Consider the following 15,882-nt stretch of genomic DNA (forward strand, 5'->3'; position numbering starts at 1 on the left):
TCGGATAAATTACAATATACAGGCAATTGTCCTTAAACATGGTCAGTTGGGTCGCTTTGTATGTATTACGGGTTCTGGTAAACCTCTTTCTGAGCTTTGCAGACACTCCTACTTATACGGTATAGCTTTATCCCATTGGGCATAGGGCGATTGTCCTTAAACATGGTCAGTTGGGTCGCTTTGTATGTACTACGAGTTCTGGTAAACCTCTTTCTGAGCTTTGCAGACACTCCTACTTATACGGTATAGCTTTATCCCATTGGACATAGGGTATTTTTTATTTAAAAAAAGAAACAGTCATTTCAATGACAATAAACTTTTGCCAAGAGCAAACAGCAGCTTCCGCTGCCAGCAGCAACAACTTCTACAGCCGCAACAATAATCACAACAAACAATGGGGCAGGCAAAGAGTTCCCTACCGCTGTTTTTGTTGTTGTTGTTGTTGTCGTTATTGTTGTTGCTGCTGTTGCTGTTGCTGTGCCCGCTGCAATTGCCACTGATCGCGTCGATTCAATTAGTAATTCTGAAAAGCGGCAAGCGACGTGTTTTGCATCTTAATGAGCAGTTGCTTGTTGCTGTTGCTCTGCTTATTGTTGCTGTGGTTGCAATAACATTTGTTCATAACAGCGGCCACAACAATAATAACAACAGCAACAACAACAACAACCAGTTACAATAACAACCATCGCTGCTACTTGTGTGCAACGCTGGCCAAGTTTTTCCATTGGTGTTCAACGCCGCTGCAATTTTCATGCCCAAATGCAGTCGCATCTCAGACACATTGACTATTTTTGTCATTGCCGACATCGGCAGCCGCAGTCGACGCACATAGCTTCATATATACGAGTACATACATACATACATATAGTACATACACGAGTAGCTGGCCGATTGTCTGCTCCTGCGACCCGCCTGGCAACATGTTTGCGCGTTCGACTCTTGCCTTTTCCACTGAAAATGTAATTACGGTGATTTAATTTTTTTCTCTATACTCTGCCTTTGCGTCTATTGCAGCGAGCCGCTTCCATTTCTGTACGTGCACGGACGCACTCGATATCGTTGTGGCGAGTACAAACTTGGCTCAAATTAATTCTTCGAGCCAAAACACAACAAACGCAGCAGACGCAGCTAATCAAAGTTTAATCAATGCGGCATTTCTATGCGACATATCTCCACTTTTTTGTATCGCATCCCACAGTCGGTCGATGGGAAAATATTTGTGATGCTTAGAAGGAAATGTGCCAAGTACAGAAAGCCATGTTAACTCACATGCATACATAGAGTTGTTAGTCAGATTTTGCGCAATTACAGCGGTGTTTCTGGCACTCCATGCGTATTTTATTTTCAAATATTTTAAGACCACATATTCGCAGCTATATTGGGAAATAAAAGTCATTGCGCTGTGGCATGTTTAGCTATAAATGTCTGTTCAATAATAAATAATTGCACGTAGTTCATCGGAAAATAGTTGCTGAATATTTATTCGTATCATAATCTTAATAGAGCAAGCAGTCAAATGTTTTAATTTTTTAGTGGAATTTTGCCAAGTGATATATTTTTGATTTCAATTTTGAACTTCGTAGCCAAGTATTTCTGTGTCGAAGAAAAAGATTTACATTTATTTCGGTAATTTACAGGATGTTGTCCTGATTCGTGTACCAATAGAGAGTATGCGACACCCAGAAACAGGTGCCGGTTAATCCGTCTGTCTGTATGGACGCACAGATTTCGAAAAGTATGAAAATTTCCTCGATGTACGCCTGTTCCCTGCTATAAGTTATTTTTCATAGCTCTCGAACCCACTCGGAAAGATAATACCAACATGCAATTAGTATGTATCCTCATAGCTCGTGATAGGTTAGATCTAAAGGATGTTATAGCCACTATTCCGTTGTTCTTACTGCGATTGATAACAGTAAGAGAGACATGGCATTCAAACGGAAAAAGATGGGTAAATGGAACTTTTACCAACAAGATCTGTCATCGTAAGGTCACAGTGATCGATTATCGATTTGGCTTGGGGGTTTCCCCGGGATAGCTCTAAAAGTCCTTGAATTATTTTTCGGCCTACACCTAATTCTGTTTTTACACGGTAGATTGGTTCCAGAGACAACCGTGTAAAAAAGACATTGATCATATGCAAAAAAAAATAATTGGTTCCTTATCTCTAAAGAAATATATATGAAATTTTTCATTTTCAAACCGTGTTATATCAAAATCGTGTAAAAAAAGACCGTGTACAAACAGAATTAGGTGTACACAAAGGCCCCGTCTCTTTTTTATGATTTACATCAAAATTCACATAATATGGTCTTTTTTAAACTGACAACTACAACTCTTTCTGAATAATAAAATATATTTGCCAATTCTTTTCATTTAATATGGCTTGAATCCGGTTTTAACATTTTTTGATGTTACTTGCAAAACGTCCCCTTGGGGAATCCGTTCCGGCAAGGTTTATATGCATTGAAGTCAATTAAAGTTTTTGAAAGAATTAAAAGAAGTAATTGTAGCAGAGTGGATTGCATACTAAAAGTAATTAGAAGTAACTGAGAACGTACATATCGAATAAAAATTAACCGCTAAAAGCTGAGGCATAAGGCAATGGAAATTTACTTTTAGTATTAAATGATCAGGTCATTTATTTCGTTTGGAAAATATTGATTAGTTTATAAAATAAATTTTAAATTTGAAAATATAAAGTAGTTATATTTGATGAAAGGAAAATATGTTGATAAGGTGATTTTTTTGCTGACCCTATTGGTAAATTTTTCTAATATGTTGGAGTTTTCGCCAATACCTGGGCAACCGTCCATGGAAATATAATACAGAAACCTATATCCCGTCTGAAATACATTTTTCACGAGGTATTTAATCAAGAACCTAAAAGTAATACTCTTTGGTTGGAAATAATTAAATAATCTTCAAAGCAGTAAAGAAATTTAAAAAATGAAAAGAATTAAAAAAATTTGTTTGATCGATTTTACCTCCCTTGGTATTCGAACTTACGTAAAGGGTGTAGGAATAGGAATTGTGTTTAATTGAGTCTATACGTGGCTGTGTGTGAGCAGCAACAACAACAAAAGCTGCGGGCAGCGCTCGGAGAGAAAGTACATTTATGGCTATGACTTCCTTTAAAATCAGCGTATCATAATGAAATATCGAAGACTGATAATTGCTAACTGGAGCTATTTGTCTAATTTGAGTTAATTCCAAGAATTACGGGATTCATGGTAAATCGCCCATTTCGGGGAAGAGGGAGGAATATTCCAAAATACATATTTTCTGCGTCTTTATATAAGGCATCTTGAACTGAATTTTCTAATTTAGTGTCTCTAGCTCTTATAGTCTTCGAGATATAGGTGAGGTAGGTAAAACAACAAACTTCACCTGCCTAGGGCTTAGGGGAACCTGGATACCAAGTTTGGTAATTCTAACTGTTGTGCCTTCTGAGATCCTTGCGCTCCTCCAGACGGACGCACAGACGGAGATGGCTATATCGACTCGGCTTGTCACCCAGATCAAAAACACATATAAGTACATTCTCACAAAGCTAGTATACCCTTTCACCCTTTGGGTACAGGGTATAAAAACCCGTATAGCGTACACACAAAAGGCATCTTTGCGGAAAATTTTGTGTCTCTAGCTCTTATAGTCTCTGATATTAAAGTGCTTGTTATGCTGGTCAAGAATATATATACTTTGTGGGGTCTGCCACGCCTCCTTCAGCCTGTTAAATTTTTCACCTCCCGCAAACCTAATAATCTCTTGTACTTGTACATTTTATGTACAAAACACAACAATCGAAAATTTATTCACTGACTGGTGGTCAGTCTTTTGCTTCGACAAACCTCACCCACTGGCTTAAAACTTGGCCATTTCTACTATCACTAGACGATTAAAGTCCCCCAATTAATAATGCTTATCGAACACCCTATATTAAAAGAATTGTTTGTTTTTATATTTTTAATTGGTACGTAGAACCCGCTATCGAAAACAAGCCATAATAATTTCGAACTTTATCAATAAGTGTTCCCAAGAGTTTTGCGACAAGTGCGCCTTTAGCTTTTTAAATTCCATAATAAAACCTACTTGTTAATTCTGGGGTTAACCGTCATATGCACAGGCTGGTCAGCACCTTATAAGGCCGGCTTGAACTTTGTTTTGTTTTACATTGCGTGTGTGAACGCTTTATGTTTGTATTCAGATTACGAAATAAGGTTCATTAGTACGTGTATGTACAGATGTACTATATGATGATAATTCCCATGTACTATATTTTCAACGGACGGCATTATCTGCAGCCGGATCCAGCACGAAGCATGTTCTAGCTCAGTGAGTCGCAGTACGTGCTAAAGCCAAAAACAGAGAACGCAGCTAATCGGAATAATGCTAATCATACTGATATTTACAACCCTAATAATAATTTTATTGGGCCTTCTACTGCAGCGCCTCAATCGTGAATACTTCCTGCTGTCCCTGTGCAAAAGGGTGAAAACCGAGGATGGGAGTGACCTGGAGAGCAAAGTCGCCGTATTACCAGGCACGACACGTTTCGGCAATAATTTCGATATTCTGAAAATGACACCGTGTGAGTAAAGCTGCAACAGTTACTCACTAGATTTCGGATCACTGATGTAGCTGCCCCTCACAGCCAAGATCTTTAATTTTGTGCGCGAAGCCCATGTTCGCGCCCAAGGTCGAAACTATGTGTGGTACTTTCTATTGGCACCCATGTACAATGTCACCCGAGCCGAAGAGGCGGAGGAAATCTTTCAAAGCACCAAGCTAATCACAAAGAACGTAGTGTATGAACTGCTAAAGCCGTTTCTGGGGGAAGGATTGCTCACAAGCACAAGTAAGTTGAAAACAATTCCTAAATAGTGATAAAAAGTGGCTTTGTAGAACACGAAAGGAAACCCTATTTATCGTCAACCTGTTGATGATGGAAATTTTAGAATCATGCCGCGTGATCAAACTCTATAGTCTAAGTCAATGAGCCACGTCCATCCGTCTGTGTAGTACGTAGATTTTCGAATATGTGCATATAATAGCTCTGTGATTCGGTAATCACCTAATCGTATGGTAAACGTAATCCACTATGTATTTGGTACTCTAATGAAAAGGTCCAACTCAATTGGACCTGAACACTACAATTATATTTTATTATATACAAGTACATACATAATTGCTCGTAATATATGGTTTTGTAATTATTTGACTCTCAAATCTCCCACAATTTAGATGAAAAATGGCATTTTAGACGAAAGACACTGACGCCGGCATTTCACTTCAATGTGCTCCAAACATTTCTTGAGATATTCAAGTGAGCTACAACCGTATTTGTGTGTATTTTATTTAGTTGATCTTATAATTTTCTAATGCAGAGAGGAGTGCAAAAAATTGGTGACAGTGCTTGAGCCAAGCGTAGGAAACGAATTGACCCTAAATCATGTTGTACCGCAGTTCACACTGAACAACGTTTGCGGTAAGTTCGAAGCTTCTACTACCATCTATTGCCGGTCATAGGTATTCATACTATCCATATATATTCGTTATTGAAAATCACACCACCTGCTAATTCAATCAATACCTAACACATTGCAATCTCTTATCAATAGAAACCGCACTGGGGGTCAAGCTGGATGATATGGTGGAGAGCGCAACTTATCGGGAAGCAATACACGCCATCGAGTCTGTTATGGTACAGCGTGTCTGCAATCCTCTTCTGTATTTATGGTTGTACTTCTACATTTACGGTGATTACAACAAGCACAAGAAGAATTTGAAAATAGCCCATGAGTTCTCCAGTCGAATCATTGAGCGCAAACGGCAGATATTCCAACGCCAGAAGCAACAACAGAACATTGCAACCGAGGACGATTGTGGCAAAAAAAAACGGTATGCAATGCTGGACACGCTGCTCGCTGCCGAGGCCCAGGGGCAAATAGATCATCAGGGCATTTGTGACGAGGTCAACACCTTCATGTTTGAGGGATATGACACCACATCGACCTGCCTGATCTTTACCCTGCTGATGCTCGCCCTGCACGAGGATGTACAGCAACGTTGCTATGAGGAGTTGCAGGATTTAGGCGAAATTGACACATTAAGCGTCTTTGATTTCAATGAGCTGATCTATTTGGAATGCGTCATCAAGGAATCTTTACGACTTTTTCCACCAGTACCATTTATTGGTCGAAAGAACGTCGAAGAGTGTGTTGTCAATGGCCTGATTTTACCCCGAGAGACGCAAATCAATATTCATATATTCGACATTATGCGAGATCCTAGACACTTCCCGAATCCATCAGAATTTCAGCCCGATCGTTTCCTGCCGGAAAACAGCTTGCACCGACATCCTTTTGCCTTCGTGCCCTTCAGTGCGGGGCAACGCAATTGCATTGGTCAGAAGTTTGCCATTCTGGAAATGAAGGTCCTGCTGGTGGCTGTGCTGCGGAATTTCAAATTGTTACCACTGACCCGACTGGAGGATGTGATTTTCGAATATGGGATTGTGCTGCGATCCCACCACAATATCAAGATTCAATTGGAGCGCCGTGAATAGGCGCGACAATAAACCATTTTCTCCAAAAGCATTCTCGATCTGTTCTTTTATTGGTTGGATTTTTATTAAAGAAGATTGAAATTAAATAAATATTGGTTCCAGTGATTCGTACTGCTGATTGCAACTTATAACGGATATTTAAAAGCTTTAGCATTTCGCTAAGTGTAACATACTTTTGGCCGTACATTAACTTGGCTCAGTTTTTTGATGCCAAAAGTAGGCAACAGAACTTCTTACCCGGAATGAACTAAAATCTGAACTAGATCAAAGCTGCAAGTGAACTAAAATTAAGTTCACCGAGTGCACAGCTCTATTTTATAAACAATTGATAGCAAATGCAACAAATTAAATTGCAAACGAAACGTAGTAAATAGTTTTATGTAATGGTAACGTCGTTTTCCTGGTGTGCGGTTGTGCGGCGGCATGCTGGGAACCTTTTGAGGCCTTGAAACTGCCCCACACTGGTCATGCAATAACAAAACAAGTTACCGCCCCTTTAGTAGGGCCCGTGCGCGCCTAACTCGTTAATGTTCGCACCACCGTAACTAGCAACAACTGTTTAATTTAATTAAAACGCCGTTTTGCGCATCGAATAACAAAACAAACCGCACACACACAGGCACAACTGCACTTGTTAGGAACCAATGCAACACACACACACACACACATTCATAAATACACAAAACACTGACAGTGTCATGGGATGAAAACAATGCGCGTTCAACGAGCCTTAATCAATGTATTCGCTGCAAATGATTTTTCACAGTTGCAACACACTCTGCACTAGTTACTCACCTGTTTTAACTTGCACAATAAACACCAAAACACTTATAATTAACGAAAATCTTGCGCGTCGCAAGCCCACACACAACATGGTTTCGATAAGGCTGAAGCGAAGGTACTAAACGATAACAATTGTGATACCTGCCTTGCTTTCACAACACTACTGCTTTTAGTACTGAGTTGCCGAAATACTACTGCTGGCAAGTTCAACAGTTGCTTTTGTAAAGCGGCCGATATGGCTTTGAATAAAGAGAGGTAATGCATTCGAACATATTGCTATTTGGGACATTTTATGTAGCTAAAACAATCCGCATTAGAAATACTATTCACAAAATAATACCAGCTATCGGAATTTCTGCCAGCGCTAATCGATGATTTCAAAGCTATGCGCGCGCATTGTTTCAATACTTGTTTCCTATTAAAATTTTTAAAATCCCCAAGCGAAACAAATGTTTATAAAAACTTACATACTTCTACTACATACAGTTTGAAGTTCTGGGCTAGGTCGTCCAGAACGAATGCAGATCGCAGCTTGCAGTGAGCCCTATAAAGTGAGTGAAAGGATTAAAATTTTCCTAATTTGTGTATATCCCATTTAACTTTTTCCAACCAAGATGGTATCGTTATACCGCTAATTTTAAGAAGCTTCTGTATCAGTGCAGGAATATCACTGATATACCAAATTTCCTAATCTAGGCCCTTCGATTATAATTTTTAATATTGTCCCACCTCAACCACACGCCAATAATAGGAAATTACAGACATTTTTAGTAAATTAAAAAGAGCCTCATTATTTTATACAAATAGTAATGGGACCAATTGCTTAGAAAGTTCCTCGCTTTGAAATAAAGTTTTTATTTAAAAAATTTGGTACTGCTAGCGATATATAAACTCAAAAGGAATCTATATCCACAAACGTAATCTTTGCCAATGATCTGCCAGCTGTGGCTGAGAATGCTAAGTTTATAAGACGTATTTCTTTTGGTTTGGTTTGCATTGGTTTTATTTTCGAACACGCTTCAATTAAATTATTGTACATTTGTTTTGTTTTTTGTTTATACTTTTAGAAAGTACATTTCTAGTTTGTTCGTAATTATTTGTAAGCACTGACAACACAGATTTGTGTATAAAAATATTAAATCGAAGGTTTTTTCATAAATTAATGTGTAAATAGAAAATAACGTTTAACAAAAAGAGCAATTTGGAGAGTATTGATAAGCATAATTTCAAAATAAATACACATTTAAGAAATTAAAATTAATATGTATACAAAATTACAGGTCTTTTTTCGTTTCTCAATCAGTTTCTTTGTGTTTTTTTTTACATATTTTTTTGTTTGTTATTTTGTTACTACCAATAAAATCAACAACAATTCCGATGCATTTGAATATACGCACGTGACTTTGATAAACTTGCTCACATACTCAGACGCATAACAAATTTAAAATACTGCTTTTCTAATTTAATAATTACATAATACGTTAACTATTTCAGTAGTCAATTAGTAAGGTCAACATTGCAGTAGTACGAAGGTATGAATGTATGTGTATATGCATGTATGTAAATGTAAATAGTTTGCTTAGTTAGTAAATTGTTCAGTTATTTCGATTATTGTGTTTAAAATCGGTACATAAGTTTGGATTGTTCCTTTTTGCGTTTGCGTTTCCGTTTGTGCTCGGCGAGTGCACAGCGTTATGCATTTTCTGTGTTCAGAACATCGAATAGTGAATACAGACACACTCACACATACATATATATATGTATAGTATATATCAATTGGAATACATACATCATAAATATGTATATTTTCTACACATAATAATAATAATAATAACATATAACGTTGTTGCGTCATCAACAATGGATTGTCTGTCGATGGTTGCAACTTCAATGCGCCAGCAACTACGACTAAAATTGAAATTGAGTAGGTCTATATGTATTGGTATAGTTATGGGTTTAGTTCGATTAGTGGTTGCTGTTGCATATCTAAGGCATGCCTGGTAGGCCACTCAAGGCGGCTCCAACAATACGCTGCTGCTGTTGTTGCTGCTGCTGCTGCTGTTGCTGGTGTATTAGATTGACGCGGGCTCGCTGCTGCTCCAGACGCTGCACAGTGGCCGTCAAATGCGAGTTCTCCACATACAGATCTTTGACAAGGACATCGGCATTCTGCAGACGTTGCGTCTGATCGGCAAGCATTACTGTTTGCGCTTCGATGCGACCATGCAAATCGTTGAGCTCCACTTGATGCTGACGCCAAGATTCTGTGGGTTGAGTGGTAAAGAATTTAACTATCTCAATGGTTTTAGTTGAACTTTTGAGGCTTACGCTGCATCAGGGACTCGGTGTATTGCTGTTGCTGCTTCACCACGTTTTGCAGATGACGATTGCGTAACTCCAGTTGATTCAATCGCTGCTGCAGAGTCGGATGTGTGGTGCGCTTCAAAAGTAAACTATTTAGCTAACCAGATAATTTAAATGCTGAATAATTGTTCGCTTACCGCATAGGCCTTTTCGAGCACAGGTCGCGCTTCCTGCAACTGTTGCAGTTCCATTACTAAACCGTCACGTTGCAGGCTCAAATCTTTAATTTGTTCACGTAGAGACAACTCAAAGAACTTGAGGCGTTTCAGTTCCTCCTTCAAAAGGCTTGGACTGTGACATTTCTCGTGGCTGAGGCAAGAAGTTTTAGTGGTGGAGACCACACTGTGCGTGTCGAAGCTCTTGTTAGACGCCGTCGATGAGGTTTCGCAATCAGCTATATCGCCTTCTGTTGGACTTTTACCGCGAGCTGGTTTGCTAATGGGCGCCATGGCGCCTGCTGGCGAATTGCGGCCTTTTCCACTGGTCGTGGGTGAAGGGCCTGAAGATGTGCTATCGAAGGGTGTGGTGCTGAATATGGAAGTTTCCGAAGTGGTCAAATTAATGCTGTTGATAGGAGATGACGAGGGAAGGGTCAGTTATCGCACATGCAGAACACAAAGACAAATCAATAAAACACAATTAAAACAAGAAAGAACGCTAAAGTCGAGCTAGCCCGACAGTAAAATACCCTGTACACTTTTTAAATAATTAAAAAAGAATTTCAAATAATTTAATTAGTTAATTAAATTCTATAAAAAATACTTAATACATACATATGTGGAGATATTTGTTTATACATTTCCAAACATACATTTACATCAGAATCGTGTCTATGCGTGTTTATTTTAAAGCAGCAACAACAGCTGCCGACACAGCTTACATTTATAGCCATAACTTTCTTCACAATTAACTTATATTTATGAAACTTGGCATACTAGAAGGAAGTTATGGAAAATTGCGAATGGCGGGGGAGTGGGTGGTGAATTAGAAAAGAAACACAAGCTCTTCCTTATTCGAGCTTAGGATGTGGATACCAAGTTTTTGTTATTTAAGCTCTTATGCTTTCCAAGATCCTTGCGTTCATACAGAGGGGCGGACCGACAAGACAGACATGGCTATATCGACTCGGCTTGTCAACCTGATCAATAATACATATATACTTTGTGGGTTCTGCCACGCCTCCTTCTGTGTGTGACATATTTTCGCACAAAACTAGTATACCCTTTTACTTTTTGGATAATTAATTAATTAGAAAAGCTATAGACGCTCAGAAACAGTTATAGCCTTTTCATTAGTTGCATTTTAGTTCAATAGTTGACGAGGCACCTACTAGGTTAGTAACCATGCGACAAAAAATGATGTAAATATTTAAAATTCAACATTTCCATCTATTATCATACATGCGACATCATGGAATGACATTGTTAGCTGACTTTTTAAGGGTGTAACGGCAGTATCTTGAATGATAGTGGTGCACCTATATTTCTTTAATAGCACGTATTCATATGTAGATACCCAAACAGTCATTCGTACGCTATAGATAATGTGGAATCATTATCAGTAGGACACAAACACACAACAACAGACATGCCACTTTAACAACACACAACAAGATTTTCTATTAGCATTTATTCAACATACAGACATACCACTTATAAAATAGGTAAAATAAAAATATGTTTTATACCAAACGGTAAGGTTGGGAAATCATACTGCACTCAATATGCATAGCATAGACATACGAGTATAAACTGAGCGCCTACTCACCGACTGGCAGCCTTATGGGACGGTGAGTCGCCAAGCAACGCGATAGCCGTCGGTTCCTCAGCTGCTCCGCCAAAGGATTTGACTGGTTCCTGAATAGTGCTCTGATGCCACAGATAACTGATGGGCGAACTAGCTGGACTCTGGCCAGCGTCTGTTGCATTAAGCTGGCCCAGCGCCTCATTGTTTAATTGACAGGCGCCCGTAAGGATTTCAACGCTCTCGCCCAAACGGGTGCGCAGATCCTCAATCTCCAGCTGCAGCGCATTTATTTGCTGTGACTTCTCCTCAAGCATGCGTATGGAGTTTTCCCGGAGCTCAGCAGCCTCGCCCTCCAGTTCAATGTATTGCTGTTCGAGCATGTCGCGCTCATCGATTGGCGATAGTCGGCCGTCCTTACTGAATTGCTCCTCATATTCGCGCACCTTCTCCATGAGCTCGGTGAACTTCTTGTCGCTCTCCAGCTGCTCATCTTCGTAGATTTGGCGTTCCTCGCTTAGCTTGGACTGCCAGTAGTCCTCGCAGTCCTCGTAGGCACGCTGCATTTGCTCCAGACTCGCCTCCAGCTCCTTGCATCGTGTCTCTGGGGAGCTGGCCCGACTGTCACTATTCGCTGTAGCCTTCGCTTCATCTGGCTGCTGGGCCAACTTAAGTTTTTCTTCTAGTTCGGCAATGCGTTGCTTTAGACTGTTCAGCTCTTCATCGTGGCTCTTGGAACGCTGCATCTCCGAATTCAGTGCCAACCATTCGCCACTGTTGTCGCTCACTTCACTGGCGCCCGACTCATCCGCACATTTGCGTTGCTTGCTTTCGGTTAGGTGCGTTTTACTAGGCGAGTCGCCTCTTCGCTTGGTTGCCGAAGCACTGAAGGATGTTTCCAGCTCATCCCCACTCAGAGTGGCCGTTGCCTGCTTCTTGCTTCTCACCTTGGCGCGCGCCAGTTCCACATGCAAATTTTCAATCTCCATGGTTAGCTCATCAGTCTTATCGCGCAGCTGTGCATTCTCCATTTGTAGAGCGGCCAATTTCTCCATTAGCTGCAATATCTCATCCTCTGTGGTCTTGTCCGCGCTGGTCATTGCGCTGGCATGTGCACTGGACTCGTTATCGCCACTGCTGCTTGGACGCAACACATCACAAGTGGCCAGATCTGTGTTCAGTTTGATGTTCTTTTCAAGTAGGTCCGTTATTTGCAGCTGCGCCTTCTGGTGCTCTGTCTCCAGCTCTGCATTCTCATTGCGTACTAGCTCGAGGTCCGTCTTCAGTCTGATCTCATCCTGCTCCAGTTGCTTGATCTGTGCCTCCAGACGTGAAGTCATATTCGTCCAGTTATCGCGATCGTTGCTCATGCGCACAGTCAGCTCACGGATGACATTGGCATGCCGCTGTTCCAGCTGCTGGATCTGCTGCTTGCAATTATCCTCAAGCGTGGCATGCCGTTCGTCGATTTCCACAGCCAACAGCGCCACACGCTGATTGGCTGCCTTGTTGTCGGCACGTAGCTTCATGTTCTCTGCGTGCTGCTGCCGAAAAGCTTGTCGTAGTGAACCCAATTCCGCGGATTGCAGTGCGACGAGCGCACGCAGCATATTAGAGTGCGGGTCATGCTCTAAGCCCCGCAACTCCTCCTCCAGTACTTTGGTCAACTGTATTAGATTCACCTGCTCCTCGTCGAAGCCGAGCGTATGCAACAGCGCATGGCCGTTTACAATGCTGGCCATCTCCCAGATTTCGGTGATGGTGTGTGCGCTAAAAGTTTCTAGTTGTTGCGGCGTCACAATGTCTGTAAGGCATGAGCGGGTTAGCTTTATATGGTTATGTTATCGGTATAAGTTATAGGTAGGAGTTGTAGCCCAAGATACCAGTTTACATAGAGGTGGGGTGAGGATTGGGTTATGGTGTAAGCGGAAGCGCCGATTAATCGGTTTTACATTTGTATGTGTGTTTATATTACATAGTCAGAGAAATCAAAGTATGGAGTGTGTTGAAATTAAAGTTTCCAAAAAAATATTATAATAACTGCGGATATTACAACTATTCTTAAACTACTTATTTAAAAAAAATTAAAACCGAAATAGCTCATAAAATTATTTCAGAACGAAAGAAAAGGATGTTAAGTTAATTCATTTTATGTTTAATGTTTCGAAATATGTTCAAATCATGACTTAAAAGTCGCCGAGTTAGACGCTCTAGACGTGATATGTTAAGTTAATGTTCGATTTGAGAAATAAAAACTATGCATGAATCTAAGAACCTTAAAATAGCCACTTGTGAATTGACATTTTTAAGTTCTCTACTGTAATTATATTGAAATATGCCTAACCCAACAACAAGTATTTAATTTAACCTTTCGCGTTAACAAATATTTGATTTGGGAACTCATTTTTCCAAATCACTTCCTTATGTGCAGAGCTACAGAGTGCGTGTCTAGTCACATTTACGAAACAAAATCGGCGATGGCAGGGTACGTTTACATTTTGGGTGTGGTTTAGTGGTGAATTGGTGGAATGTATATATGGCTTTCGCTTGAGAACGCACAAACCTTTGCAACACAAACGACCGCCGTAGTAACATCCGGCGCTGTAGTGCTCTTGCCGTGTTGGCAGGTGATGGCCTAAGGTGTTTACCAACAAATAAGAGTTCAAAAAGTGTTCATTACAGCGAGTTACGAGATTTTTGGGCACTTAATTGGTGGTTAGACGCGACTTTAACTTGGGCTTACAGAACCTGAGAGTAATTCGTATGAGAGGAAAGACTTACCTAATGACTCAACGCTGCTACTTTGCTCCTGCGCCGCCTGCTGCTTAAGTGGCAGCATGGAGCCCTGAGCATTACCTTTCGTTGTTGTTGACATTGATGATGTCAATTGTGTCGATGGTTCCGTCGTTGTCGTATTGGTGGTTATCGCCAGCATTGTTGCTGTCTTGGACGCTTGCATTTTCGACTGCAGATTTTTTCGCGCTGGCAAGGAAGCGCAACGTTTGAGCTTGCTTCCGCTTGAGTGGCCGGAGCGCAAGCGTCTGCTGCCAGGGAGATCCGTTTGGGAGGCGGAGCGATGAACCTGTCAAGACAAACAAATGATCGCACATTAGCCGGATCATCTCTATTCACATTACATTGTCTCTACTCACTTGCACGCCCTGCTCATCGCACCCATTTAAGCTGCGTTGCTGCTGATCCTCATCTGTGTTGTCCGAATCCGTAACCGAGAGCTCGTAGAGTCCTTGGTGCGGCCGTGAACGCCTTCCATATTTCTTGGCGCCCACAATTAGCTTGGGCGACACCTCACGATCGGATGACTCGGGCGGACTTTCGATGTATGTGCTGGGGAGCGGTTCGTCGCTGATGACCAAGGAGCGCTCTGTAAATATTAAGCACGGTTAGGATGTATATTTTGGAATATTTCAGTTTTCTGTGTCTACCGAAACGTGCGGATAATTTTTCAATAACCGCGTCGTTGGAGGTCTTGGCTTGTTTGTAATAGAAACGTGTGCCCATAGTGTCTGGTCTAGATCATAATTTCAACTAAAGCGACCTACTGAATGGAATGTCTACTTATAGGGAAAAGCGCGCTACCTGCACTCTGGCTTGCTTGCCCAGGTAGTATCCGCCACCCCCCAGTAGATCATTGGGTCGGGTATTTTATGATGTTGCACATCTGCATCTATGGTCCTGACCACACGAACCATCTCAACTACCTATTGCTAGTCCGCTAAATGTGTTAACTGCTTACCTCTGAATCCTGTTGACCCTAACGCCGTCTTCGACGTTGATCCGCTGTCGAATTCGGTGCCTAGAAAGTTCAGCAAGGCCTCCTTGAACTGTTCGAAGGAAACGCCAAGCTTAGGACTACCATCGGCAGACAGGCTAGATATCAGAGCCGAGCCCTGGTCGCGTAGCTCCAATAGCTTACACAATCGTGAGAGCGAATTCTCGTCGAGCAGGCCACGCTGCGTCTCGCAGCTCTGGAACATTTGATACAGTTTCTGCTCATACGGATCGGACGACACTTCCATTATCTACGCGAGTGCGTATGCAGTTTGTTGCCTGTTATTTATACAGCTTTAGTGAAATCGATAAACACAGCGCGACAGCGACGAGGCGAGACACCACAGCGGGGGTCAAAAAAACATATAAACAGTCGGGTATTGAGCGCAAAGCAAGACGTATTATTTTAAACTATGATATGTACGGGGACCAAACACTTTAGATTTACAAATTAAACGTAATAGCAAGCTTTATCTTTATGTTTTACGGGAGACTACATATATATAAATGTTATGCAGTGGCGCTGTCTATTGGGGATACGAAACTAGAGATACGCAAAAGGTGGAAGTGCTATCTTGTCACGAGTACTACAAGGTCACAGCTCATCTATTGAACTAAATTTAAAATTATACTAA

At 41.0% G+C, this 15,882-nt stretch overlaps 3 protein-coding genes across 5 annotated transcripts in view; 1 reads left to right on the forward strand and 2 right to left on the reverse strand.

Annotated features, from left to right (window-relative positions):
* Nucleotides 1-7,455, reverse strand: part of LOC115630785 (bone morphogenetic protein receptor type-1B) — a 70,308-nt gene extending 62,853 nt beyond the window's left edge. The window contains exon 1 of the mRNA XM_030527440.1: nucleotides 7,364-7,455. Coding sequence (XP_030383300.1) covers nucleotides 7,364-7,442 — 79 coding nt within the window. The 5' untranslated portion in view covers nucleotides 7,443-7,455. The remainder of the gene's footprint in view (nucleotides 1-7,363) is intronic.
* Nucleotides 4,390-6,599, forward strand: LOC115630786 (probable cytochrome P450 4ac1). Its single transcript, XM_030527442.1, has 5 exons — nucleotides 4,390-4,591; nucleotides 4,655-4,858; nucleotides 5,245-5,326; nucleotides 5,388-5,488; nucleotides 5,622-6,599. Exons 1-5 carry the CDS (start codon nucleotides 4,390-4,392, stop codon nucleotides 6,566-6,568), a joined length of 1,536 nt encoding a protein of 511 aa, XP_030383302.1. The 3' UTR covers nucleotides 6,569-6,599.
* A 1,651-nt stretch (nucleotides 7,456-9,106) lies between the features above and the next one.
* LOC115630534 (blastoderm-specific protein 25D) lies at nucleotides 9,107-15,748 on the reverse strand. 3 transcript variants are annotated; one of them, XM_030527139.1, is made up of 8 exons: nucleotides 15,213-15,748; nucleotides 14,611-14,840; nucleotides 14,240-14,540; nucleotides 14,022-14,093; nucleotides 11,483-13,262; nucleotides 9,853-10,243; nucleotides 9,680-9,791; nucleotides 9,107-9,615 (listed from the first exon to the last, which is right to left on the reverse strand). In XM_030527139.1, exons 1-8 carry the CDS (start codon nucleotides 15,493-15,495, stop codon nucleotides 9,338-9,340), a joined length of 3,447 nt encoding a protein of 1,148 aa, XP_030382999.1. In that variant the 5' UTR covers nucleotides 15,496-15,748; the 3' UTR covers nucleotides 9,107-9,337. The 3 variants fall into 3 exon arrangements, with proteins under 3 accessions (XP_030382999.1, XP_030382998.1, XP_030383000.1); XM_030527138.1 differs by having other exon boundaries at nucleotides 9,853-10,279; XM_030527140.1 differs by lacking the exon at nucleotides 14,022-14,093 and having other exon boundaries at nucleotides 9,853-10,279; nucleotides 15,213-15,747.
* Between the last annotated feature and the right edge of the window lie 134 nt (nucleotides 15,749-15,882).

This window comes from Scaptodrosophila lebanonensis, unplaced genomic scaffold, assembly GCF_003285725.1.
Source record: "Scaptodrosophila lebanonensis strain 11010-0011.00,11010-0021.00 unplaced genomic scaffold, SlebRS2 tig00001410-arrow-pilon, whole genome shotgun sequence".
NCBI lineage: Eukaryota > Metazoa > Arthropoda > Insecta > Diptera > Drosophilidae > Scaptodrosophila > Scaptodrosophila lebanonensis.